General features: G+C 42.6%; 1 protein-coding gene across 3 annotated transcripts in view; it reads right to left on the bottom strand.

Annotated features, from left to right (window-relative positions):
- Positions 1–35: 35 nt before the first annotated feature.
- mecp2 (methyl CpG binding protein 2) overlaps positions 36–25,876 on the bottom strand; it is a 40,405-nt gene continuing 14,564 nt past the window's right edge. For all 3 annotated transcript variants that reach the window (XM_088623875.1, XM_088623878.1, XM_088623876.1), the window contains exon 3: positions 36–21,077. In XM_088623875.1, coding sequence (XP_088480001.1) covers positions 19,793–21,077 — 1,285 coding nt within the window. In that variant the 3' untranslated portion in view covers positions 36–19,792. The remainder of the gene's footprint in view (positions 21,078–25,876) is intronic.

Below are 25,876 nucleotides of genomic sequence, written 5' to 3'. Positions count from 1 at the left end.
GTTGTGATAAGAAAAAAGAGAGAGAGAGAAGAAAGCAAAGAAAATAAAACCTTCCTTTATTCCACTAAACAGCTCATTGAGAGACACAGCGCAGATCAGAAGTTCAAGGATAATGAGAGGGAGGGAGAGAGAGGAAAGATTGAACAGAACTCGGCATTCGCTGAATAACAGTCCTCGGATATTTGGTCTTAAGAGAAATCACTACCGTTGGTTTGTAAGCAAAGAACATTTTTTATTAATACGTGATAATCAAGTTAGCCGAAGGAGGAAGAAGACAAGAGTACAGACCCATGACAAGGAGATTAGAAAGTGAAACACACAGAAGCGAGAAAGACTTGTTCTTCGTGTGTAATTTAGGGGGATAATTTGAAAACTTTCCCAATTCGTGTGATTATGCTCACACACTAGACGAGGTCACAACGTCATTGGAAAATCGATGGCTGAAAAGTACTGAGAGCTGCCTTCTATAATGCTGAGAAAGAACAATCGGGAAGCATTCTGAAAAAAAGCTTCATTTAAGAGTCTGTGCGCAAATATGGCCCGAGTGCTGCCTGTAACACAATACTGTGGATATTTATAAGAGAGTGCAGGCACCATACCTCATTGCAAATCAGGAGTTGAAACTAATTAAATGACCACCAATTCACCAGCTCACACAAAATTATTAATTATGCCACTGTAATGAAGTGACAAATCTAGAGACGCGAAGAGACAGCGTTTTAAACAGAAATGGGACAGAAAACCGCAGGTTTCTTGTTCTGAAGACGACCTATAAACCTCTGCCCACGAGTGCATGCGGGGACAAAAAGATACAGATAAAGTGATAAAGATATAGGTATTTAGGCTTTATTTTATTCACAAGAAACAGAACAAAGACCTCCTTACTTTAGAGGAAACCGAAAAAAAAACGTTTTCCACAGTCGTGTGCTAAGACGAGTCCGATGCAATGAGAACAGCAGATTTGGCCCGCGGTGGTTGAGTGGGACCTATAAACTCCTGGTTCTGGAGCTTCAGGGGGAAGTTTCTACTCGTTTCAGTTTTGATTCTGTACTTCAGACACAAGCCCTGCCACGGAGCCATCGGTGTAACCTCGGGCAGCTCTTTGCTCGCTTCGTAAAGGTCAGCTTTGGCTAAAATGCAGGTAGTATTTGTATCACGTTTTTTATTACAGTAGCACTGCGGTTTTGCTCATGAACACCAAAGCAGGGGGATGCTGTAGAAAGAGAACACGACTTGTCCAGTGCAATTAAAATAAAAACAGCCCAAAGCTGTCTTCATTAGGTGTTTGGTAGAAGGACCATTTCAGAGTAGAGAAAGAAATATGCCAGATTACACCACCTTGTCATGGGTCCAGGGATATTTATCACCAGATGCAGAGAGCACTGAAACCAGTTTAAGTCTGTTCATGATGGATCTATTGTACAGGTTGAAGAGTCAAAAGTCAAGCAAAATCTATCAGGCTTGTTGAAAAACCCCACAGATAGGCTACGGACCACTAGGTGCTACTGTTGCAACGAAGTTATAAACAGATATAAAGGCAAAAAGCAAGAGTTTCCACCGCTATTGAATATATATAGAATGAGATTATATATCATTATGTAAAAAAAAATATTACATATATATGTGTGCGTATATATATATACGGTATAAAAAATTAAACTGGTTTAACTATTCGGTGCATTGAAAAAAACACATTTCTTTTTAAAAAAGGAACATCATATTTCATATACAGGTTAATTGAATATATATATATATGCTTTTTTAATTAACCAGGAAGATAAAGTTCACCAACTTCACAGAAAAACATCATTAAAGAACCTACCACTGAACAAGAAGTCTAACCTACACCTCAGATTTTTATACCTCCAAAGCACTTAGTGGACAAGTCATGTATCAGCAGTGGGCGGGCAGGAAAAGGCCAGCTCTCAGTCAGTCACCCCTGACCCCACGTGCTCTCACACACACAGGAAGTTGAAAACACTGGCTTTGACAAGGTCTGATGTTAAAAACAATTACCGCTAATAATTACATTGCAAAGCATAAACACGTGGTTAAGATAGGAGAACCTCAAAAAAAGGAAGGAAGAAAGAAACAAAACAAAGTTGAGGATATTTTAAAAAAAACCAACAAACACGAAGAGTCCGGGTGCCCACCCACATGCACATTTGCACTTAACAACCCAACGTGTGCTCCAGGGGGAGGCAGGTTTGCAGTGGAAGTGCTGGGAGGAGAGACTGAAAGGCTTCCCCTGAGGAAGCAGGGAGCGCTGGGAGCAGAAACGCCAGCGCCGCTGGGGTCCGGGAGCTGTGGCGCCGGGACCACGTGGTGGCTTGGGCGGGCCGGTTCTGGGACACGCTCTGGAAAGGATTCACTCCAGGAATCGAACTCTGCCTGCAGGGGCACGCACCCCACCCCCGGCACTCTGAGTGTAAAGGTGTTCTGTACCCCCTGCCACAGGCCCCCCTTGGTAAAACAGAACGAGAGGAAAAAAACAGCTTTTGAATCTGCTCTTTGTCTGATGGCGCTGGTATACCACTGTTTCTGTAGCTGCTAACTGGCTTTTCCGATTGAAATTCCCATGAGCTGGCGAGACTGACCAGCGGCAGCTAATTTAATTGGCTGTGGAGCTGGTTCCAGAGAACTCTTGAATACAGTATGTAACACTTGTGGATATCTTTTGATCCTATTTACCGTAACACTGTCTTCTCCTCACCTGTAAAAGCCTAAAACGTCAGGGAATACTTGACAAGGAACCCAAGGGGCAATTTAACTCTGGGGGTTTGATGTTGCTTGCTGAAGCCTGTCATTAAATCTCAGGCACCGACTCATGCCTAGAAAATGTATTGAAATTCCCAGCAATTTATTCATGGCACTGATCTCAGTACGACTTTGAAAGAAAAGCGGACTCTCTGATCTCGGTTTACCCAGAGAAGAGCAAGAGGCAACGTAATCCCTTTTTTTTTCTACAGGGAAACCTCTGACAGGCTTACAAAAAACAGCCGAAATAATAACCCAGAGAGGTGGGATCCCCTTGTAGTTGGCGTCTTCCCTGCCTTTAAGCTCAGGCCTGTCAGCAGATTTTACTCACTGCTACAGAAAAAAAGGGAAGTGAGATTTGCATCTGCGCGGTCTCTGGTAATGAGATAAAGGCCGTCGCTCACAGCCAGGAAGGCCAGCAGCATCTCAGAACAGGAAGTGCTGGCAATGGGCGGAGCCTCGCGCCTTGATGTGGTGACCTCACTTCCTCCAGGCTTCCATGCTGGTCTGCCGCCTCGGACTGAGCGTGTGTCATGTTGGGCGGTTGGAAAGTCTCTTTAGGACACTTGCTTCTCAAAGGGATGATTCTCTTTTTTTGGTGAAGACCTTTCCTACTGCCTTATGGAATGGATGCATGTGCGTGGCAGTAATGGGTTTTTGAAATACAGGTTCACTGCTTTGCCACCCAAGGCGACCACACTGCTGCTGATCTGCCCCAGCACTCGTGTCTTTAACAGCTCACAGCTGAAGAGTGCCAAGAGCTCTCCAAGCCAAGGCTAGCAGGAGGCAAGAGCAAGAAAACCTCATGGCATTCGAAGAGCGCTGCAGAAAAGCTCCCTGAAGGAGGGAAAAAAGAAAAGATTTGTTTCCGAGATGAAGTAGCATCCCAGCTCCCCCTCGCACTTTGACCGCTTTTCGCCATACGCCTCACAATTCCGAGATTCCCCGTCAGAGCGCTGATCTACCTGCTCCTCCCTGAGCGCCCCGGAGCGCCGGGAAAGGGGAATAGAGCTGGAAGGACTGAGGAGGCAACAGGTTTCATCCTCTACAGTGTGCAGCAGCCCTGTCCCCTCCCCTGAGCTGGACAAGTGCAGAGAGACACACTGAGAGGGAGAGAGGACACGTGGCTGGAACCCCCCAGTCCTGCCTGCCCCCCTCCATCATCTCTCACCAGACTGGTGCCGGCAGCCTCCCACTCACATTCCCGGGAGCATGGCGATCAGCACCGCTGCCCGATCCCGAAGCTCAGCCTCACCGGCAGGCCGGCGGTGACCCCAGCGCTCTCCGAAGCGAGCAGGACCAGGAGTCAAGGCTACGCATTGACAGGACAATCCACCTTTTCTTTTTTGTAAAGCAAAGAATCAATGTGGCAACAAGCACTGCCTCACGGGACCGGCAAATTCTCGGAGCGGACTAAATTTAGGTCAGGTTTTTTTTTCCAGCTATTCTGCTTCTAACGACAGTATAATGATTTCAATCAGCTCTTGGGTGACGACATCAGAACTGAGCTCTTGCACTAAATGGATTAAAGCATACACACACACGCATATATATATACAGGTATTGTATATATACACTATATATTCTACCTGTTTGTTCATCAGGTCAGTCACATTAGAAAAGGGTTTGACTGGGTCCTAGAAATTGTTTTAAGACAAGAGGGAACTGTACTGTCGCTCAGTCTGTCGCAGATGAAGCCCAGGCTGTTAGCGTGCTCTTGCAGGCTGGCCATGTTGTACAGTATGTTCCTGTCATGATGATACTGGGTCATGAAGCGTAAAACACAACACAGTCCTTCACAGCATCCTCAACTGACTGCTCGGTTACCCTGGGTTCCTAAGCAGAACGCGTCGATCCAGATACCCGCAAAACCCGGAAGTCCTATTTCTTCTCCTCAGGAGGAAGGGCTAGCAGGATTTTGTGTTCACCACACAGGTTTTCACAACAGGCCGCCAGGCCAGGCACCCGAGAGGCTTTGTCCTTCGGCTGCTTTCACACACAGCAACGTGGCGAAACCGCCGCGGACCCAGGCGCCCGGCAGCCACGGGTAACCTGGGCTTTCCAGCTTCAACAAACAAGCACATTTCCATCTGTGATCTCCCGATAGCGCGCAACGCAACAGGCAACTAAAGCCAGAGCAGAAGGGTTCTGAAATCTGAAGGGCCTGATCTGCCCCTTTGGACAAACGGCCCACCTAATCCCTGGGCTCCAGACCAGGCAGTTCACCCACAATGACCACAGGGCCCACTGTGATACACATCCCACCCCGTCACCGCAGACTCTTCGGTTCCACCCCTACAAAATTTCCTTTCAGGTTTCACATCCTGCCAGTTTTTAAAAGTTCTGGGCGCGGCGCGAGCGGTTTTCAATCCGTCAGCTTCCGCACGGTGTGTCAGGGCATGCCACAGGCGGCCCCCACCTTTCCCAGCCTTCCCCGGTTTCTCCAAGCCCAGTCCCACACGCCGCACGGCGGCGCGGGACAGAAACTCGCTCCTGGGGCTCCACAGCCCTGCCCTTCCAGCTTGGGCATTCAAAACGTGTTCAACGAACAGGAAAAGAAAAAGATAAAAAGTTATTTCAATTGTGCTAACTGGAGATGTACAGTATAACAGCATCTTTCAGAATCCTTCTGCTTATCTCTTTAACACAAACAACTCGCAAACACAGAGGGAAATTAAAACGACTTGATCAGCTAAGAAACAGAACTGATATTGATTCCCATAGCAAAGATAACAGCGAACAAATGTTTCTACATACTATATGCTCAGTATTTATTGCATGTTGTTTTACTCCATCTTTCCTAAAACACTTTAAAAATATATATATATAATCACAGTTCATCAAGTTCATTGCTTGCAGTGAATATTTAGCACAGTAATGGTAACAAAACATTAAACATGGAACAGTAAATTAAAGGGCGAATAATGCCTTGGCTTCTACAAAGCAATGGAGTTTGTCATCGCAAAGACTTGGCAAGAGTACTGTTATATCTTTGATTTTGTTCATAGAGAATAGCTTGCTGCACTTTATTTTGGCTAATTCACTCATCTGTTTATTTAGCTATGTAAATAACATGCCGAACAAGGAAAGCTGAAACAGACCTGTCAGACTTGGGGGTCTTTGGTCGCAAAGCTTATTCCTTTGTAAAAAAAAAAAACAGTGCAGTGTAACTTCATACCACAACATGGGCTGAAACAATAAGGAATATCTACATACTGGAATGGAGCACAGCCCAGAAGCTACAGCGATGAGCCAGTGCTTCACACTGCGTGCACAGTGAAGAGGAGGCAGCGTTTCGGGCTCAGCCACACTCCCGCGAGGAAGGATCAGATGAAGGTGCTGTCGCGAGGGTGCAGCTTCACAATCCACAGCCGCCTGGCAGGCAGGGCCTGCTCCAGCGCAGCCAAAGCTGGGCAATTAAATCTGTTCAGCTGAGCGGACGCAGACGCAGGCGAGGAAGGAATCTAAAGCTGATTGTTTTATAAAGGTGTGTGTGTGTGTGTGATGGGGGGGGGGGGGCCTGGGGCAGGGGGCTTTATTTTTTATTGTCTTTTCCCAAGGCGTTAATGTACCTGGGGGGCAGTCAGGAGGGGGAAGCACTTCAGTGGTGGATCTCTTCCCAGTATGTCATGTGCTCTGGGATCTTTTGGGATGTAAATGCAATAGCTTATGACTGTGACCTCACTAATCACACTATGTTCATGCAGAATGAATCACAGTTTTCTTTCTACAGTGCAAACACAGTAGTATACCACTAGTCCTAGAACATACTAGCGCCACACTATACTAACTACACTAAAGATGTCCATCCATTTCTAATCACTTTTTCCAATTCAGGGTCGAGGGGGAGCCTGAGCTTAAACCAGCAAGCAACGGGCGCAAGGCAGGGTACACCCTGGACGGGACGCCAGTCCATCACAAGGCACACACGGACACTCATACCAGGGCCAATCTTCCCAGCAGCCAGATACACTACCAGCATGTCTTTGGACTGTGGGAGAAAACTGGAACACCTGGGGGAAACTGACATGAACATGCAAACTCCACACAGACAGCACCTCCGGCATTGAACCCAGGGCCCCAGAACTGTGAGGCGGCAGTGCCAACTACTGCACCACTGCCCCTCCATAACTTTAAAATCAGAAAAACTACCGTGTTCATTATCTACAGCGCAGGACAAAAACAGTATTGGGCCCAACCTACTGTACTGTACATGTCTTAAACTCCTCACTGTGAATATTCCTTTTTGTAAAACTGCAGAGAAAACCTTCTTTCAAGAAAAACAATATGCAGCCTGCATGAAGGAAGCCACTCCAGGCAGCTCTCTCGCCCGTCTCCCTACGTAGTTCACATTTCCGTTTCTGAAATAATTAAAGGAAAGATGAGACTCTCCAGTACACGGAGAGAGAGGGGCAGAGAGAGCAGGAGAGAGGCAGGAACAGAAATCAGTTAGTCTGGATCAACATATTGCTACAGCCTTGGAACTCTCAAAGCCATTTACTGCCAGGCACTTGCACACTGCCGGCCAATTGGGTCCATGCTGTTGGCAGCAGAGCTGGCACCACGCTGCTACAGCAGTGCCAGACAGCGAGCATGGAAGACAGGAATACTGTGCCATTGGAGATCAGAAAAGTGACATGAAACTGTATTCTGAAATCTGGAAGGTAACTACGTCATTGTTTTTTTAAAAAGAATAAAGCCAAACCCAATGGTAACAGACTCAAATAAAAGAATCCTGAGACAAGCTGATAGTACAGTAGGAGGCTCCAGAATACAGATTGTTACAACTTTAAGGTTTTTAAAAAATGAGGTTGTGTTACTTTTAATAAAGTCATACCACATTTTACATTCTTTTTTAGCTGATGATAATCAATAATGATGATCCATTTATTAATAGAAAGGCATTTATTCCCAGTGAGGGCCAACCTGGAGCCTGTCCTGGAGGCTTAGAGCACAAGGCTGGATTACACCCTGGATAGGACACACACCCACCCCGGACAGGACAGCAGTCCATCACAGGACACACACCCACCCTGGACAGGACCCCAGTCCATCACAGCACGCACACCTTGGATGGGACACTAGTTCATCACAGGACACACATATCCACCAAGGACAGGACACCAGTCCATCACAGGACACACACACACACCCTGGACAGGACAGCAGTCTATCACAGGAAACACCATGGACATAAAGCCAGTTTGTCACAGGGCACAAACACACACATCAGAGACACCAGCGAACACAGCCAGTCTGCCTTTAGCAGGTGAGAGGAAACTGAAGCACTAGGTAAAAGCTCACACAGAGAACATGCACACTGCGCACAGAAGCTGCCCCATGCACCTAACCATGCCACCCATATTAGTATAGCTAAATTTACATTATGATTTAAATTAATATTGTACTGTGAAGATTAATATATGTCGGTCATATTCTCAATTATGGATTTTTGTAATATCTGGGAAACTGAAAAAAACTTCTGACCTGTTTCTTAAAGGACTTTTTAATGGTGATCAACCATTTGATTTTTTTTACTTTGTTAATGGAAAACGTCCATCTCAGATTCTACTTTAAGAGCCAGGCTGCTGGAACACAGAAGTTCAATGCCCCTGTCATGTGGTTTCTGGGGTGTTCCTCTGGGAGGCGCAGTCCTGGCTGACATTATTTATCTATTTTCACTTTCCATTTATACCTTTTTGTGTCGGTGTGTTTTTCAGTTTTCAGCTATGTCTAAAAAATGTCTGTAATACAACAGATCTCCTGCAAATATCAGAGCTGACTGCGGTCTTGAGAGCTCTGCATGAACTGGGGATCCTTAAAGACAGAGGCTCACATCTATATATTCACACATTAGTGATCAACACTTGTTAAAACATACTGAAGGCACTGTTTCTAAGAATGGGCCTGAAATATGTCTACAAAAGCCTTTAAAATATTTATTCAAGACACCTTTAGATTTTAATTTACAGGATTTTGCACACATAAAATGCACTTTTATTACATGAATTCTATAATTTTACACTTACATGTAAGCAACTGAAAATTAAAAAAATAGCTAGTTTGAAATATTCTTTTGTATACATGTAGAACATACACCTTTGGCATCAATAAGAAAAACGGTGTGTTTTTGGCATTGTCTGTCTACATTTTCAAATCTGTGGCACACTTCAAGTCTATTTAAAAAAAAAATTCAGCAAGGTATCTCAAGCTGCTACTAAGACATCCCATGCGTCTTACCATAGATATGTGTTTTTTATTCATGTTTGAAATGAACTGCATGCCAGTTTATTACAGTCAACAATAAAACTTCTGTTGTGACAATCTTCCGTGATTTTCAGATGCGCTGATCTGATTTTATCTGCACAAAACATCTAAACCACAGAAGCTTTGCACTGCTGTCGGACTTCTGAAAACTAAGGAGCAAAGGAAAGACACTGTTATAACCCGACACGCACAGAACCCTTCGGGATTGCTGTTTCAGAGCGTGTCAGTTTCCTTCCTCTAACAACATTGCCCACGTTATGGACCTGTGCAGTTCTTGCAGACTTGAGGAAGGCCAAAGCAAAGAACAGTAAGAAAACTGCCATTTTGAAATACAAATTCTGATCTGTGGATTATTTTGACTGCTTTGTCTGTAAAACCCCAAACAGTGACGTTCGCCATTTGTTCACGAATGCCACACAGCTTTCTGGTAAGAGCAAAACAGTCTATACCTCCCTCAGTCAGAACGGTTGACTACATCACTGCCTCTGGAATGAGGATGCACTGGGTATTACATAGAGACTGAGTCTGTGATGCTGTAACGAAGCATTTGCATTAAAAGGGTACTGGTGAAAAAAAAACACAGGCCTCAGAGCAATAGATTCGCTCGTCATGGAGCTGCCTAGTCTCATTAAAGTTTAGAAAATAGAGAAAGAGCGCAAAAGTCAAACTGTGTTTTTGGGTCACTTTTTAAACAACACAAAACCAATCAGATTTGGGAGAGAATTCCGTTAAAGGTGGATACCCAGGTGAAAAAGAGCCTTGTGATAGCCCTGGTACTAAAGTAGTTATTAAGGAAGTATCACCCACCAGTATACCACAGTATTGTGGCTGACAACATTATCATGGTATTTACCAAGGTTGGTGCTATATTAATCACCATAATGTCATAGGCAACATGTTACGACTTAATGCAATGAGATTTATGTGGATTAAACTATAGAATACAGTTCCTTAGTTGGACACATTTGTACTTTATTATGGTGATATTTTTTAAATTTGGTAGATTCTTCAAAAGAACAGAAATAGTGCAAAGCCCTTCCCTTCCCTTCCTTAGAGATTACGTACAATATGTGATAAAGAAGCACTGCAGCATTCCCTGAATGGAGAAATAAATTGTCTTTCCCAGACGTTTATAAAAGGAGGTATGAGTAATGCACTATTTTTTTATTTTTTTTTTAAATTGCTTTACAATCAGAATCTTCAGCCAAAAGTAAGTGCAGCAAGAACGAACTCTTCAGGAAGTCTTGGTACACCAATTCAATATGAAAACCAATAACTTTCCCTCCCCTGCTTCTTCAGTCTGTAGTAACATGATCTAAAAATATCTATGTATACAATGTGTTACTATATATATACACATATATATGTGTATATATATGTGTATTTAATGGAGACACTGTAAACACTAAACTACATGATAAATGACATTCACTGAAAAGTTAAAATAAAACTAAGACATTCATACACATTTTCTTTTCTGAAAAAGGTGCACATATTCTACGAAACTGCAAGGCAAAAAAGGGATTTCCTAAACTAAAGATAATGTACATAAGAACGAAGAGTATGTATGTATTTACAGCCAGTGGATGCTGCTGCTTTTCGTTTTTGAACAAGGAGGCTGGGTGAACTGCCACGCCACATCTAAGCGAGCCAGCTGGCAGACCGGCACGACGCGACAGGCCAGGCTGTAGCCTGACACAACATCCACAACTTGCAAGAAAAAGCAAAAACTACTAATTTGCATACGCTGTTATAGAGATTCAAACTGGTTATGACACAGAAAAGCAATATTTTCAAGTTTTTTTTTTTTTTTAAAGAGGGGGGTTGAGGGATCAGCAAGCTAAGTTTCTTTCAGCATCACTTAAACCGGGGTTAAAATGCCTTTAGTTCTCAATTCCGGATTCTGTGGGAATGACCAACATCTCAAAAGCCCCTCCGGAGAGTGACTGAGACGCACTTCACCCAGCCTCCAAAAGAGCAGGACAGGAGCTGCGTGAGAGGCTTTCTGACAGCCCCGCATGGCTGCGCCTCCACACCGTCCTTGCAGCTCCGGTTCAGATTGAGTTGACAAAAAACAAGAACAGGTGACACGCACTCGGAGTCAGGCCGGGGACAAAGTTTCATACTGTACATTACGTAACACACCACCCGAATGCCAGGAAAAGGAGTGGAGAGGATAGCTGTCTGCGACTTCACACACACAGAAAGCTACAGGGGCTCTGTCCTCATTTCTCATGCTCAGACTGACCACTGAGGGGGGCAGAGGGAGGGGAGGTTACACATCCACACACAGGGGTTCCCACCAATCAAATCCTCTTCAGATAACCAAGAGTAACAAGCAAAAAAAAAAAAAAAAAAAACCGACTGGGAAACATTGTTAATAAGGACTGAAGTATCAACCTCAAATCGCTATGTATGTACAGAAGACTCTTACCAGAACATTTTTAAGTCTATCATCAGTTCACAATCATCACATACTACTTGTTTAGTTAAACACACTAAAAAACATTGTAAAATAATCCTTTTTTATCTTGCAAAAGAAAAAAACCACATTAAGCAGTTACTGTGACCCTCTGAACCTCCCCTTACAACCTGCCTTTGTTGCTTAAGCATGGTGCCAAGTAACCAGGTCAGGAGGAGGAATCTCGCAGACCAGAGAAGAATACAAAGTCCGGTCTTCAGCAAGAGGAAAACTAATCTTCTGTTTCTCTTATAGATGCTTCAAAGGCCGCTTAAGATGAATCTATGCTGTAGATGCATCAGTGCTGGACTGCGCCCATCGGGCTAAGTGAGCGCCAGACTCAAAGACAGAAGCCGTCAATTTTTATATTCCCAGCAACGCAGGCGATTCTCCCGGACGTGGCACACAGAGGGCAGCTGCAGCAAACGCTCAAAGACGCAAATGTGAGGAAAACTAGCTCCTGACAACTGAGGCATCCCTTAGCCATCCACTGTCACAACAGAGTTCGTGCACAGCACACTGCAGCCAGAAGCCCTTCCACTCCCCCTTCCAAAACAGAACACAGACCTACAGAAGTTCAGGAGCACAAGGTTTTGGACAAAAGTAAAAAAAAAAAAGATGTCTCCATTCACTGGTCAGATTCCTTGAAGATTTTACTCTTGGCTTTTATGCAAAAGAGGAGCATCTTTTTTTGTCCCTATCCCCTCCCCCCTTCCTATTCACACAACACACACACACACACGTGACATAGGTAAGGCCGGATGACTGAGGAGCTACATCGTGAGCGTTTCTGCACTTGAGCACGGCTACATGCGTGCTCCCTGCTCCTACAGAGGCTGTCAGCCTTTCTTGAAGCTCAGATGGGACTCAAAAGATTAGTTTTCCTCTTTGCCTTTATAAAATAAATATTTTACAGTGGAAGAAACAGCAGGCGAGTTTTTAGCTTGTAAAGTTTAAAACCATTCATATTTACTCTTCCTTAGTTTCGTTTGTTTTTAAGGGCAAACTGAATAAATGACAGATTATCATAAAAGCAGTCAGACACTGCAGGAGTTTCAGTATCAGGAAGGCAAGGATTTGGCTGGGTTACAAACAAGTGACCTTTGAGATGGAGATTGTTGTTATTTTTTTTTGCAATTAAGTTGGACTACCCACCTCTTTATTTATTTCACAAATTAAAACAAAAATGAGTCATACAAAAAATAAAAATAAACATGTTGGAAGTCGGTGAAATAGACAAAAAGAGATGTGGGCATCCAACAGGCAACATATCTTTATAAAGTGCAGATTTTTTTTTCAGAACTGGCCAAGACAAAACATTCATTTATTTCAAATATTGAAAAGGTGGAGATGCAAAGGCAAAGACAGGGCTAACAAAGACCAAGTGCTGATCTGAAGAAGGAATGTAAGAGGAATACTATACAACTGTTTCTGTTCAATTTTACAGCAATAAATCAAAGATCTAGGCTGAAATAATGGGAAATCGCAAAGTCTCTTTTGCCTTCACCATCATTTGCTTATTGAAGTTAGTCACTAAACAACAACATTTCAACCATGCTAAGCATATTCTGTCTAGGCTCCTAACAGCAGTTGATCAATTACAACCATAAAGACACTTCTGAGACCTATCACTCCTATAAAGAGACTGACATTAGAAAGCAGGCTTATGGGGGAACTGTAAATTTTAATTACCACTTAGTGACTTCAATGATGTTGCCCCATGAAAAAGATCCTTTTGGACTGAACCTTAGTTTTGTGTAACTAAATGATTCTACACACAGTATGCTTGCAGATGGTACTTGAGTCGCTGTGGATCTAATTGAAACTCTCGACTAAAGTGGGATGGAACACAGTGTTCTCTTCCTTTGGTCCCAGGAACCTATGACAGACTGTTGTTATCAACGATTTAGCATGCTCTGTTTAAAAGGCAAGTCCCTTTCTTAAATACGTACAGAATGACTTTATAATTAAGGGTAATTTATCATTGTGGTATAAGAGATTTAACATTTTAAATAGGTTTTATTTTTTGGATTAATCAGTGAGGTGAATTTGTTCTTCCTGTTAATTTATGTGCTCGTATCATACCATACTGTACAGGAAGGAAATACAGAATTTAAAAAAACACTAGATCTACACATTTGTAATCATATACTCTACTGTAGCACAAACCGCTGAGAATATTAAGCTTAACAAATCCCAACTGCCTGAGATGTCTACACACGAAAGGAACATCACTTAACAGAGACACTGTAACAGTATGCACAACAGGGACGTCATATCCTTTTGGGTCCTTTTCAAAGTGTGTCAAAACCATTTTTATGTAACATTTTACAGTGCAAAAATGTCTCTCAATGCCAAACTTCTTGGAAAGTAACAAGAAACCAACAAAACAGCTCTAAAGGAAATGGAGTATGAATTTGTTTTTGCAAGGAACTCTTTGATGGTTCCAAGAAATCTTTGATGGTTAATTCAGCTAAAAAAGACGTTCCAGTTCCTGTTCCTGTTCTCGGCCATCAGGTGACACCAAGAAGTGTAACCGGCCAATGTTTTTCTGGCACAAGTAGTGGAAGGTTTTACCTCATGTTTAAAATACGGTCGTCACTAAGCTTCTCTGGTATAAACCAATGTTAACTCAGTGCAGCCAGGAATGGAAGCAGTAGTGTAAGAGAGTGACTCTTCACCGTTCACACACACAGGATGGGAAAGCTGGAGATGCTTTCTGTCAATGCATTGGCAGTATCTGTTGAACGCCTGTGAACAGAAAAGCAGTCTTTTGCTCTCTCCAAGAGGAACAATAGGCCAGTGTGCCGAGTCTCTGGCAGAGACACTGACCCAAGGGAAATCTGGCTCAACCCCAGACTGACTGCATCTGATCTCACTGGCACAGGGACAGAGGCACCATTTTTGCTACAGACAGAAGAAGACACAAAAACATACCTCCCAACATGGCTCCGTAATTCTGAGAAACCACAAACAATGCGGTGTTTATAGACTGGGAGGAAAGCAATATTTAACACACTATAAACCTGCTTAATTACCAGAGCTTTGGAGACCATTTGAAATTTCAGATTTCCTACACGAAAATAGGCAGTGCCCTTTTTTCAGTTTTCTGCTGTCTCGTTGACATAATTTTCAAATCAAAACTGCTTTTGCTCAGTGTGGCGCTCACTTACAGTTGGAAGTAATGCTCATCGATGTGGAAGTACAAATAAAAGATGGAAAATTGGAAGATAACCGCAATTAACACTTAATACTGTACTGTAAACGTCTCTTTTGAAAACACTAGCTCTGATGTGTCCTGGAAGGCGACCGCACTGAAGTACACACATTCATAGGAGGGGGTTCCACAATGTACTAATCAGAGAACCTTGAAGACATTTACAGCAAACCTGAAACAAGGAACTAGGCACCACCCTTACAATCTTATAACAACTGAAAAGATAACCACCATGCAATCAAAGAAAACCACGATACAAACAAAGAACACGCAGAATGGAGCACTGCAAGACTACATTTTTTCAATGAGTTACTTTAATCCTATGTTACCCCAGCTGCACTAGATCACGTTTAAACTCAAATAAAACCTCTTTAAGACTCCTTTAAACAAAACAAAAATCTGTCTCTGTGCAGTTGTTCTGCAAATGACTGCTGTGCATATCGTACTTTATTGACTAGACCCAATCTTGAAAATTTTTTCAACGGAAAATCTCTGTTCTTAATTCCAGTAATACAACATCAACGGTAAGCATCAATGCAATGTGCTTGAAAATCAAGTCATATTAGCCCGTCTTAGCCTTTTTTTTTTAAATAGTTTAAAAGTTTTTATATTTTTGATCAAAGGCCACTTCTATCACCCAAGTCCATCTCCAATGCAAGGCACTATCCCTTCTGTTGCAGCCAGGCTGTCTCGGTACTTTTCATAGAGGGGGTTTCATCAGTTGCTTGAAGTCAGTGCATATAGCACAGATACCACAAAACTACGTTAGCAAGACTTCATGCCGCCAGGAGGTTTGGTTTTTAAATGTCTTTTATTCTTAAATTCTCTGTTTAGCATGGACACCAACCTAAAAGGGCTGATGCTGTTTTTTTTTTCCCCAAAAGGCTCTTCCCCAGACAACTTAGAAGTTTCTTTTGAGTTCTGCTTTCCACCTTGGGCTTCCCTTGCGCAATTTTCCGTGGCAGATACCTCCTCCCAGCCAGCGTGACGGGGAACAGGCATCTGGGGTGAGTGAGTGCTCAGAATCGTGCATTGGCGTAGCCCCGTGGTCTATGGAGTCAAGGGGCCACACAAAACGAAAACCTTTGAGACGTGTAAACAAACTTCAAACACAGCTGTGCCTCGATTATGCTTTACTTACAGGTCAGATAGGTTGAAGTGTATTTTTTGTGTGTGCCTTGAAGTTATTACATAGCCCTTTGTCGAGCAAGGATGCTCATATCCTTAGAAGCCCTGTCCCACATGTTGGGGTCCAGGTTAAAGGGAAGCAAGCCAAGGAGGAAAACAGCCCAGGACTACCTAGGTTTTCCAAACAAATATGTGGAAAACTGTGCCCTCAGATCAGCCAGGGCTTCATCTAGGAACTTCAAGTTGCTCCTTCTACGAGTTCCCACCCCATGAGGCACAGAGCTGGATTACTGGCCGAACTGTAGCTGTACTGCAGTTCAAGCCACTGCCATCCATTTCCAGTACAACCTTTTCAGGGTTGGTGCTGTGTGCAGGAGTACAAGTTGAAATCTGCTCTTCACGGTCCCCTGCGCAGTGCATATCATAGGGGAGTAAGAGGGATATTAGCGGTGTTACTTATTAGAGAATTGGGCTAATCAGGAAAAAAAACTATGAAATCGGGAAATGTTTACAAACATTTCTGTGCTTCTTTGAACACTCACGATATAACTAGCGGTACTAACCTGGGAGGCTGGGAGACTACTGCACATATGGTCACTTCAATAATTATTGCATACACATACTTCTCAATTCCTTTACGTAATAATGTTGGTGTAATTATTTTTATATATAAATGCAGACAAGTGCAAATTTCATGATGGTAACACTTTTGCTGGAAATGGAGTGTGGCATCAACAAAGCAGTATTAAAATTGTAGCATGCTTGATTAACGTTTTGCTACATAGTTGCGGACTGGAATCACAACTCAAAAATGAAACCATCTTGCCTTTATAACCATCTTTACAATCCAACTGAGAGGTACTTTTCATTTAAAATAGAAACAATTTCTTCTAGTGCATGCAAACAGAGAGTACTAAAACATTATGTAGGTCTCAACCTCCAGGCATTAACTGAAACCATGGAGTGTAACTGTAGATAAACTAACAGCCTGTGTGCCGAAAACAGGAGAGGGCCTAATTATTATTGTTAGTAGCAGTATTTCAATTATATGTATTTTTATATGGTTTCTGTTTTAGATAAGGTGCTTTCTCACATGAAAAAGAGAACAATTGAAATAAACCTTTGTAAACACAAATATATTTGAAAGTATTTAAAAAACGCAAACCACAGAGATAAGAACTTCCCAGAGTGGACTTTGGCCACTCAGAATCGTGCCTTTTGGTTAACGTCTTCGGTACCAACAAGGATCCGATTCACATTCCTGATAACACAGATATCACTTTTGTCTGTGACAGACACACATTTGATAAGAGTGGAAAAAGCATACTTATTGATTTGACAATGATCATCATAACATGGAGGTTAAAATCTATTAAAAAATATCACTGTATTATCTTATCACCACTTAAAATAAATAATGTAATAAAAATATATTCTTTTTAAAACCTCAATAAGTATTCTTATTCTAAAAAATGTAAAAGGAATTACTGTTTATAGACTGCGAAGGTTATTTGATTCATATCTAAATTTTTACCCAGTTCTCTTGATCCCACTATAATGCATTAACAGATATGATCAGCTCCTGTTATTTTGTGAAATAAGTACCCAAAAACCTGCATTTATTGTCAGTTTTGGGGTGTTTTAACAATTTAACTTAAAAGTCAGCTGGGAGTCTTGAGTCATTCTCTGCAAACAGGAAGCCTGTTTGCACAAGTTAGCTTATACATAACCGACTACACAAGCAGATATGTAGACTGTACTTCAGTTTTGAATTTATAGCACAAGAACAATTCTGCATGAGTGCTTTATTAAGTAAACTGAATTGTAAACTACAGTGCTTACTTACATGACACCAAAGTCTCCAAAATCTATATTCAGTAATACAAGTATAAAGGGACCGATACCCTTTGTTTCATAACTGGACTGTGCAGGGGCACCACCATGCTGTCCCTGGAGGGACAACAAACAAGTTCTGAGAAAAACCTTAATCTCTCCCACCTGTTTGGAAACCTAAGCAGGGTTTGTGTGTGTGCAGTCAGTGCTGAAGTATGCTCTAAATGGAAGATCGAGTTTTCACTTTCTTTTCTAAAAAGCCCTGACTTAACCCCTAGCCAATCAGTAGGAAGTTCTTATCACACTGTGGTAAACCTTGTTTTTTCTTCGAAGCTTCAAAGGAATGGGGAGCACAAGACTACTGCTATCACTCCAGCCTCTGAATCTTTGGCAGGCTTGAAGCTACAGGCAGGGATGAGAGTCAGGACTTCCAGCCCTACAGAGCATGAATGAGGGTTTGGAAAAAAAAACAGCACTAGGCTTCCACTTGTGGTGCTGCTGCAGCTGTTCAAGTAACATGTTTCTTCTCAAAGTCAACACCCAGATAACTTCGTCAAATTACTATTCTAATTCATTAAGAAGTCTCTTTCACCTTGTTCTTACCTTCTTTTCACTAAAGGGTGTAAATGACATGCTGCTCTGGGGTACCTCAGCTTTTCATTGCCCTCCGACATCATGGGTCATTACTGTCAGTGGTCTGAGCAGAACTAAGAGACCAGAGCACTTTTCTAAAGTCATTCTTTACGAGTCAGTCAAAGGGCGGAGTACAAAGAGGACAGGGCGAAAAGGGGGTGAGGTGGGCTTCAATCTTCACATCTTTTCTCTACTAAGAAAAGTTTATGGGATTATGAAATCCCTGCCACTTCTCCAAAAAAAGACAAGGGAAAATTTTGAACAGCTGAACACAAACTGATTTGAAATCTCGGCCTTCTGATTCTTGCTTAAAATTCTTGCTAAAAAAAGTTTTTTTTTTTAAACAATCACAGCCAGAAATACTTCCTTTTTTATTTTTGGCAAAAAGCTCCTACCTAGTTAAGAAGCCCGTAGACCTGCTGAGTAAGATGCTCAAAGCTCTCTAGGGCTGGGCAGAAGGAAGATGAAAAGTGTCAGAAGGTTAATGGACAGCCTGCACAACAATATCGGTTCCACAACTGCAATTTCACATCAGCTTTCAATGTCCCAGCCATAGCAGCAGATCTGAACACCAAGGGCTACAGTGTGTCTGCTGTGTTATCAGACTAAACTCGCTATTCATCCTTTGCAGGTTTAATTTCTTCTTTGCCCCCCCCAACTGGTTTCAGGCCACATAAAGTATAACGGATAGCTCTGTGTGCAGCAGTAAGTACAGGTCCTCGTAAGTAGCTTGGATACGAAATATATCCATGCATTGGTAAAATGTTTTCCAATTGGAAACAATAACTACTTTACAGTTTTAACAAAGAACAATCTACAATTCAGTCGGCCTTGTGAGATATATACCTCAGGTTTACAAAACCATTGGCTGGAAAAACATGTTTGTCAGGGATAAAACTGATTGGATCTAATGGATAAAGACTCAGATATGACACACTGGAGGATCATGGACAGTATCTCTTAACCTGAAATTTTGGAAATATGATTGTATTGCTTTGGAACACAAAATGGTACAGGGGACACCATTTGCTCATCAATTAAATATTTGTCAGCAGAACATGTTTCATGACAAGATAACCTACTGACAGGAGACTCGCAACAGAGTTTTTCTGGCAGGGGTCTAATCTCCAAACTGAGACCTACCTTACACTCTATGCAAAAAAAAAATATGCTGCCAACCTTCCTCACTCTCTCATGAAGCTTCGAAAAAGGAACAAACCGGAAGGGCTGTTGTTGGGTTTTTAAAAATAATGAAAATAAAACAAAAAAAAAATCTATTGAACAATACATCTGTTAATTTATCAGGAAGCAATCTGCTTTTTCTTTTACTTTTGATGTCAACGTTGTTGGTTAAACAGCCCTACCCACAGAGAGAACAAGACACAACAGCTGCCTTTTGTATTATAATATATATTTTTTTCTTCTTGAAAAGTCGTCGTCTTCACTGCCGCTGTCTCCCTCCTCCTTTCGCACTTTCTGTTTCCTGGGTGAGTCAGTCAGCTCACTCTCTCGGTCACGGGCGTCCGGGACTCCACCGTCTCCTCCCGGCTGGGCCTGGGCACAGCAGATGTGGGCACAATGTCCTTCATCTCCCCTCCCTCCACCGCCCCGCCCCCCACCGTTACCCCGGCGGCCCGGTGTTTGCCTTTCGGCTCTGCCGTGACCGCGGCGGCCTGAGTCTTGGTGACGGTCTCCCTGCCAGGACAGCTGTCAGCCCTGACGGTCACCTCGCGCCGGGGGGCTGCTTGCTGCTGCTGCTTCTCGTCGTGACACGGCTTAGGGGTGCTCAAGTCCTGGGGCTCATTGTCCTGTGGCCCTGGTCCCCCCCCAAGCGCGGCTCTGCCCTGGGATTGGTGGTGGTGTGCATGGGTTGCGGAGGGTGGAGGTGGCTGGGGCGAGGAAGAGTGTTGGTGGTGGTGGTGGTGATGGTGGTGATGATGATGGTGCTTGTGCGGCTGCCTCTCCTTCTTCTTGTGGCTCTTAGGGGGGCTGCTGCTGCCGCTGCCACTGCTCCCGGTGCCCCCCTCTTTGTGCTTCCTCCCTGGGCTCTTTGGCAGCTTCTGTCCCTTCTCTACTTCCTCCACCACTGCCCCCCCCACCTCAGCCCCCGCCCCCGCCCCGGCCGCTGCCCCAGCCGCGGTCGCGGTCGCGGTGGCGGTCACGGTCCCGACGGCTGCAGCCAGAGGAGGGGCCTCCAGCTCTTCCACGGTCTCGCGCGTCTTGCGTTTCTTGATGGGCAGTGCCGTCTCCTGCACCGGCTTGCTGGAAGACTCCTTCAGGGCCTTCTTCTTGGCCTCGGCGGTCTGGATGGCGGCGGCAGGATTGGGAGCACTGGCCCCTGGGCTCCCTGCGGCCCCTGCGGCTGCCATCGGCTTGCGGCCCCGCTTCTTGGGCACCGTCTGCGAACTCTGATCCGACTTTCTCTTGCGACCAGGGCGCTTTTTTGCAACTGCTGCCTGCCCTGAGGGACCCCCGGCCTCGGCTTTCGGGGTGATAAAGGGCATCTTAACCAGCAGCTTGCCGGGGCTTTTCTCCACAACCCGCTTCACCGCCACTCCTTCTGAGGCCAGGCGCATCTTGCCACTGCCTTTGGGCCGCCCCCTGCCCCTTCCTGAGGCCTTCACCACCTTGGGCTTCTTGGGGGGCTTCTTCTCTCTCCGCGAGGGGCTACCCCGGCCCGTGACGGTGAAGTCAAAGTCATTGGGGTCAGTGGTGGTGTCTCCTACCTTTTGGAAGTATGCGATCAGCTCCACTTTTGAGCGGAAGGCTTTCCCCTCTGGGCTGAAAAATAAATTTTATTTTATTATTTGGATAAAAATCAACAAAACCCCTTCCACATCCTGACTTTCCAAAACCATGATGGTTTTGAACCAAAATACAGCTGTCACCTTTTCATCAAAGGGCTTTGTGAAGACGAAAAGTCAGAGTTGTCTAAGAGGTGAGATAAAGCAGCCGGACATCAAAGACACAGACGCCTCAGTTCAAGAGATATTGCAACTGTCTGCTCAACTGTACTAAAAAAGTCAGAATAATGTCCCCCCCCCATTTCAAACACCTTACCTTGTTTACCAAATTAAATTGACAATTTTCGAATCACACTTTTATGCAATATTGTAAAGTCATCCTTCCCCCTATACTGGTCTTGGAATATGGCAACCTTCATGATATTTTAAGGTTTTGGCGTATTAAGATAATCTGAAAAAATAAACTGTCAAGGGAAAAAAATATAAACTACAGGTCATTCTATTCATCATTGTGCTTTCATGAAGAGCTCAAATATTTTGACATCAATTATGATGTTAATTGCAATAATATTAAGAAGTTAAAAATCAGGACCTGATTTTTTTTTAAAAAGCTCTTGGAATGACTGTCACTTTGTCACCAGTTTCTCCCTGTGGGGGTGCCTTAGTGTCTTAGAGGGGGTTCAGTAGAATAGCAGAAAGCTAAGAATAGTTCTAATATGGGGCACACAGCTGCAATACAGCTGCATGGTGTCACACTGCCCCACATTCCCTGCTAAGATCAAAACCAGGAACTGGAGTCACTTGAGGAATGAAATCCTTCCTCCTCTACAGCCCAGTCGGCCACCCCTCTACCTCAGCGGGCACAATTCTCCCTGCCTCTCTCCATCAATTCCTTACACAGTACCCTGCGCACTGCTTGTACTTTGAGGGCTGACATCATTATCAGTGAATTAGCCTGTTAATAAAAGTGATTTAGGAACCCATAAATGGAGGGATGTTGATGGAGGTTTAACAGGACCTTGTCACACAGGTCATCTGTCACTCTTGCTGCCTCAGACACCAGGCTCTTCATGTGGAATAGTCCCCCCCTTGGTCGACATAAATACAGACATCATCTACTGTAAATCCAGACAGCGCTTCAAGGACACAGCCCGATTCTTTTTCAATTTCTCATGTATTTAGGACCCAGAAACCTAAGACGGGATTTATCAAAATGTCTGCAGCTCAGGTACAGGAAGAATAATGTGTATTTCACGGAGTGGCACCACTCAGTACATTGGTTTTGATGGGATTTTTCAAGATGGGAGCGACTGTTGCAGAACCCCATTAATATCACAGTGTTTCCACCCTCAATGTTAGATTCTCCATGTTGCAGAACTTCCACAACTCCATAGAATAGATCCTGTGCTGAGCCACACAGCTCAAAGATATAGAGTTACTGTAATAAGAGTAATAAAGGCATGATTTGTACATGTACTAGTCAGCTAGGTAACTTATATGTTATGTTGACTTTCTTTTTAAAATACAAGAGCAAACACTGTACAATAAACTGAATATCCATACTTAGATGTTTTTTTCTTTTTAAACAAGAGATAACTCTTTTAGAGTTAGTACCAGCTCTTAAAGACAAAAATAGCCTTTGGATATTAAAATAAGTCATCTTATTTGAGGATATACTGTGAATTTCAGGCTTGGCAATGGTACATTATAAATAGTCAAGGTGATTAGCAGATACTTTGGGATTTATGCTTACTTCCTCAGCTTTAAGTTGACTGGACAATGTGTAAGCTGTCCTTAATTGGAAACATTTTCACAGCAATGAAAAATTAGCATTATCTTGCATCTTCGTAACATTCAAAATGTCCCCTTCACAGAATATGCAAGTTCCATTTCATAATACATAAAATATATTAGTTGCAGAATATTTTCAACAGTATTGAAGGATTCACATCTCTTAAAAGCACTTCTGTGTGCATTCAGTACGTTAAATTATATGGAGAAGAGTAAGGAAGCACGTTGGATCAAGGGTTGCAAATTACATTTTAAAATTCTGTAAATATTTCAATAATTTTGATGAGTGTCATCATTTTACCAGTAAATGATCTCTGGTGACAATTTCATTTTACAAAAGCTGTACTGTTCTTATGTATAAATGTTTTGGGAATCTTCCCTCTTAAAAGCTAATTCTGCTTCTATAAAGCAGTATTGCATTGCTGTTTTAAATCGTGGGTAGGTAGACAGGTGCACATTTGTGACACATATTCCCACTGTTACACATACTGTATTACTAACTTGTACATTAGTGGATAATATCATTTTCTTCATACAGTGCTTAAAATAAATGAACGGATCAGTTAAAATATTTTGCTTTTCAAACCTGCATAGCTTAAATGTTTTTGGCAATTTGTACTAATTTTCTTCAAAGTATATTGTGAAATTAAAAAAGGAATATATTTGCTCAAATAAGTGTATATTTGTTTTTAACAGAAAATATTTGTTGAAATTACAAATTGACACTGTGCTGTCAGAAATAAAATATATCTGACTGCTGTTTGTGCTGAACAGCAGACAAACCTCAATGCTCGCAATGGATGTCTGTCCTGTGGAATATAAATAATGCCATTATTACTGCCGGCTAAATTCAATAAGCTACTTTATCACTTGGACAGGGTTGTTGAGGCCATCGTTCGAAAAAACAGCCTTGTTCCAATGGTGTTCCACACCAGCAGATGTATTACACCTTTATTTACACTGCTGGAAAGCTCTGCCATCAATGTAATGTGTTAAAGTCTTTACAACCTAGGTAGCTGTTGTCAGCCTGGACAAGCCCTGTCAGGTTGTAAAAAACACTGCCCTGGAACTGATACACAAGTTCCCGATTCAGAAAGGAAACCGCATCCGAATGTGTGATCTTTTCCAGATTTTTAGCACAATCTGACAGCATGTCAACACTGCTTAGACTTCTAATAATGACTCTTTTTTAGTTCAGGTATGGAGTAGAGGGAATCAGCTCCTCAGAATGTTTGTAAACAATGAAATATTCAGCATTTCAAAAACAATCACATGTAAGTCACACACAATACACAATTATGTTTTGTATATAATATTTTTAAAAAGGGCCACGTTCTTTATTCATTTTGACAACTGTACTTCAGAACGTGCTAAAAGTTTATAACTTTATAACATTACAATTTTCACTACGTTGAGATTCCTATAAAAATAACTTCTACTTCAAAAGATACACAGAAAGCTTATAAATCTTACATGACGTGCAAAACTCCTCACCAAAAAATAAATAGCCTTTCAGCTTAAGAGTCACATTAAGGCATCTGCCTAATACTTGTCAATGAAAAACGTTCAATGAACATTCTTCCAAAAAGCAGTATTCCAAAACATAACAGGAAAGGGGAATCCCCTCTATAATAGGCTCAAGAACATTGCTATTTTCTGGTCTTTTCTTCAAACTGATATGCTCTTACAGCCAAGGTATCAGAGTGCTCTATGCTCATAGGCCACACTAAATTCTAAACACCATGTTTCTTGTCCCCCCCCCACCCCATGTGTGAATTTTCCTTAACAGACTAGCAATGTAAAATCACAGAACAAACAGGAAAATTAAAATTACACAGATTAATCTGACCCACAAAATCAGGAGAACACTTCACTTTCTCACAGAGATTGTTTTCCTAAGCTTCTCCAAAAGCTTACATATCCTGCCTCAAATACATGTCAAACTTATGATATACCTTTGCTCCTGTTTGCAAGGCTGTTACAAAACAATCAATTTGAGCCATTCACAGAACGCCCCCCCCTTCTGGTAATTAAACTGCATAACTACCTGGGGGGGGGAATCTGCCTGGCACGAACAATAGGACATGATGAGAAGCTCTTCAGGAAAAACTATTTCTAAATAGACCCACCTATTCTGCACTGCCATCTCTTTTTGCCTGTTTTGAGGGATATTCAACATTGCTCTGTTCAGGCCAGTTAGAGAGATATCCTGCAGCCCACCTACTTCGCAGACTAAGTGGGGTCAATAAAGTGCGACACGCAGGCGGTGCGTAATACAACTTCTGGACCCTGGTGTTGGTTTTTCAGGGCGGAAGCGAGAGTCAGAACTGTGACTTTGTGTCACTGCTTCACATAAGGCACCTGTCAGAAAGGTATTAATTAAAACAAATGACCATTCCCCACAAGTGTCAACGTGTAGAGTATAGAGCACAGAAACTGACATGTAAAGAGACAAAAAAAGTGAAAACACCCACTGATATCACTCACAAACATCGTTGGAAGGATACGCTTAGAAACTAAACAGCTTCTGCTTTCCTGTGATTGTTCACCTGGTCTTTACGTTCAAGAAATGGAACACAAGACATAAACACCAGGTGTGGCTCCCAGACGTGAGAGTGAGACACTGGAAAGACATGGCACTGGGGTTTTCCTTTTGCCAGTTATGCAACTGAAAGCATCACGTTCAGACTGCAATACATCATAAGTAAATTTAACAGATTACATCATTTTCAATATTTTTTACATTCGTTACCGTCTTCGCAAAACCATACTTATCATTAACACTAAATGAAGACCAAAACAGGAAAGATAATTCATAAAGGCTTGACTTAAATAATTAAATAACAAAAAACTATTTTCTTATCTACATAGTCAAATTAAAGTCTGCAGCAAAACGGACTTTAATTGACTTTTGAATCTGAAAAGGAAACCGAATTCAAACTTTTTATTCATTTTCTTTAAGATGATCTATGGAATATCACACAGAAATGGAAAAAGATACATTTAAACACTAGCTGAGCCTTCTTTGGAAAACAAAGTTCCTGT

This window comes from Lepisosteus platostomus, chromosome 3, assembly GCF_059453375.1.
Source record: "Lepisosteus platostomus isolate fLepPlt1 chromosome 3, fLepPlt1.hap1, whole genome shotgun sequence".
In the NCBI taxonomy this organism is placed as follows: domain Eukaryota; kingdom Metazoa; phylum Chordata; class Actinopteri; order Semionotiformes; family Lepisosteidae; genus Lepisosteus; species Lepisosteus platostomus.
Note: the sequence above shows the minus strand (reverse complement) of the source record. Positions and strands in the feature narration are given on the sequence as shown.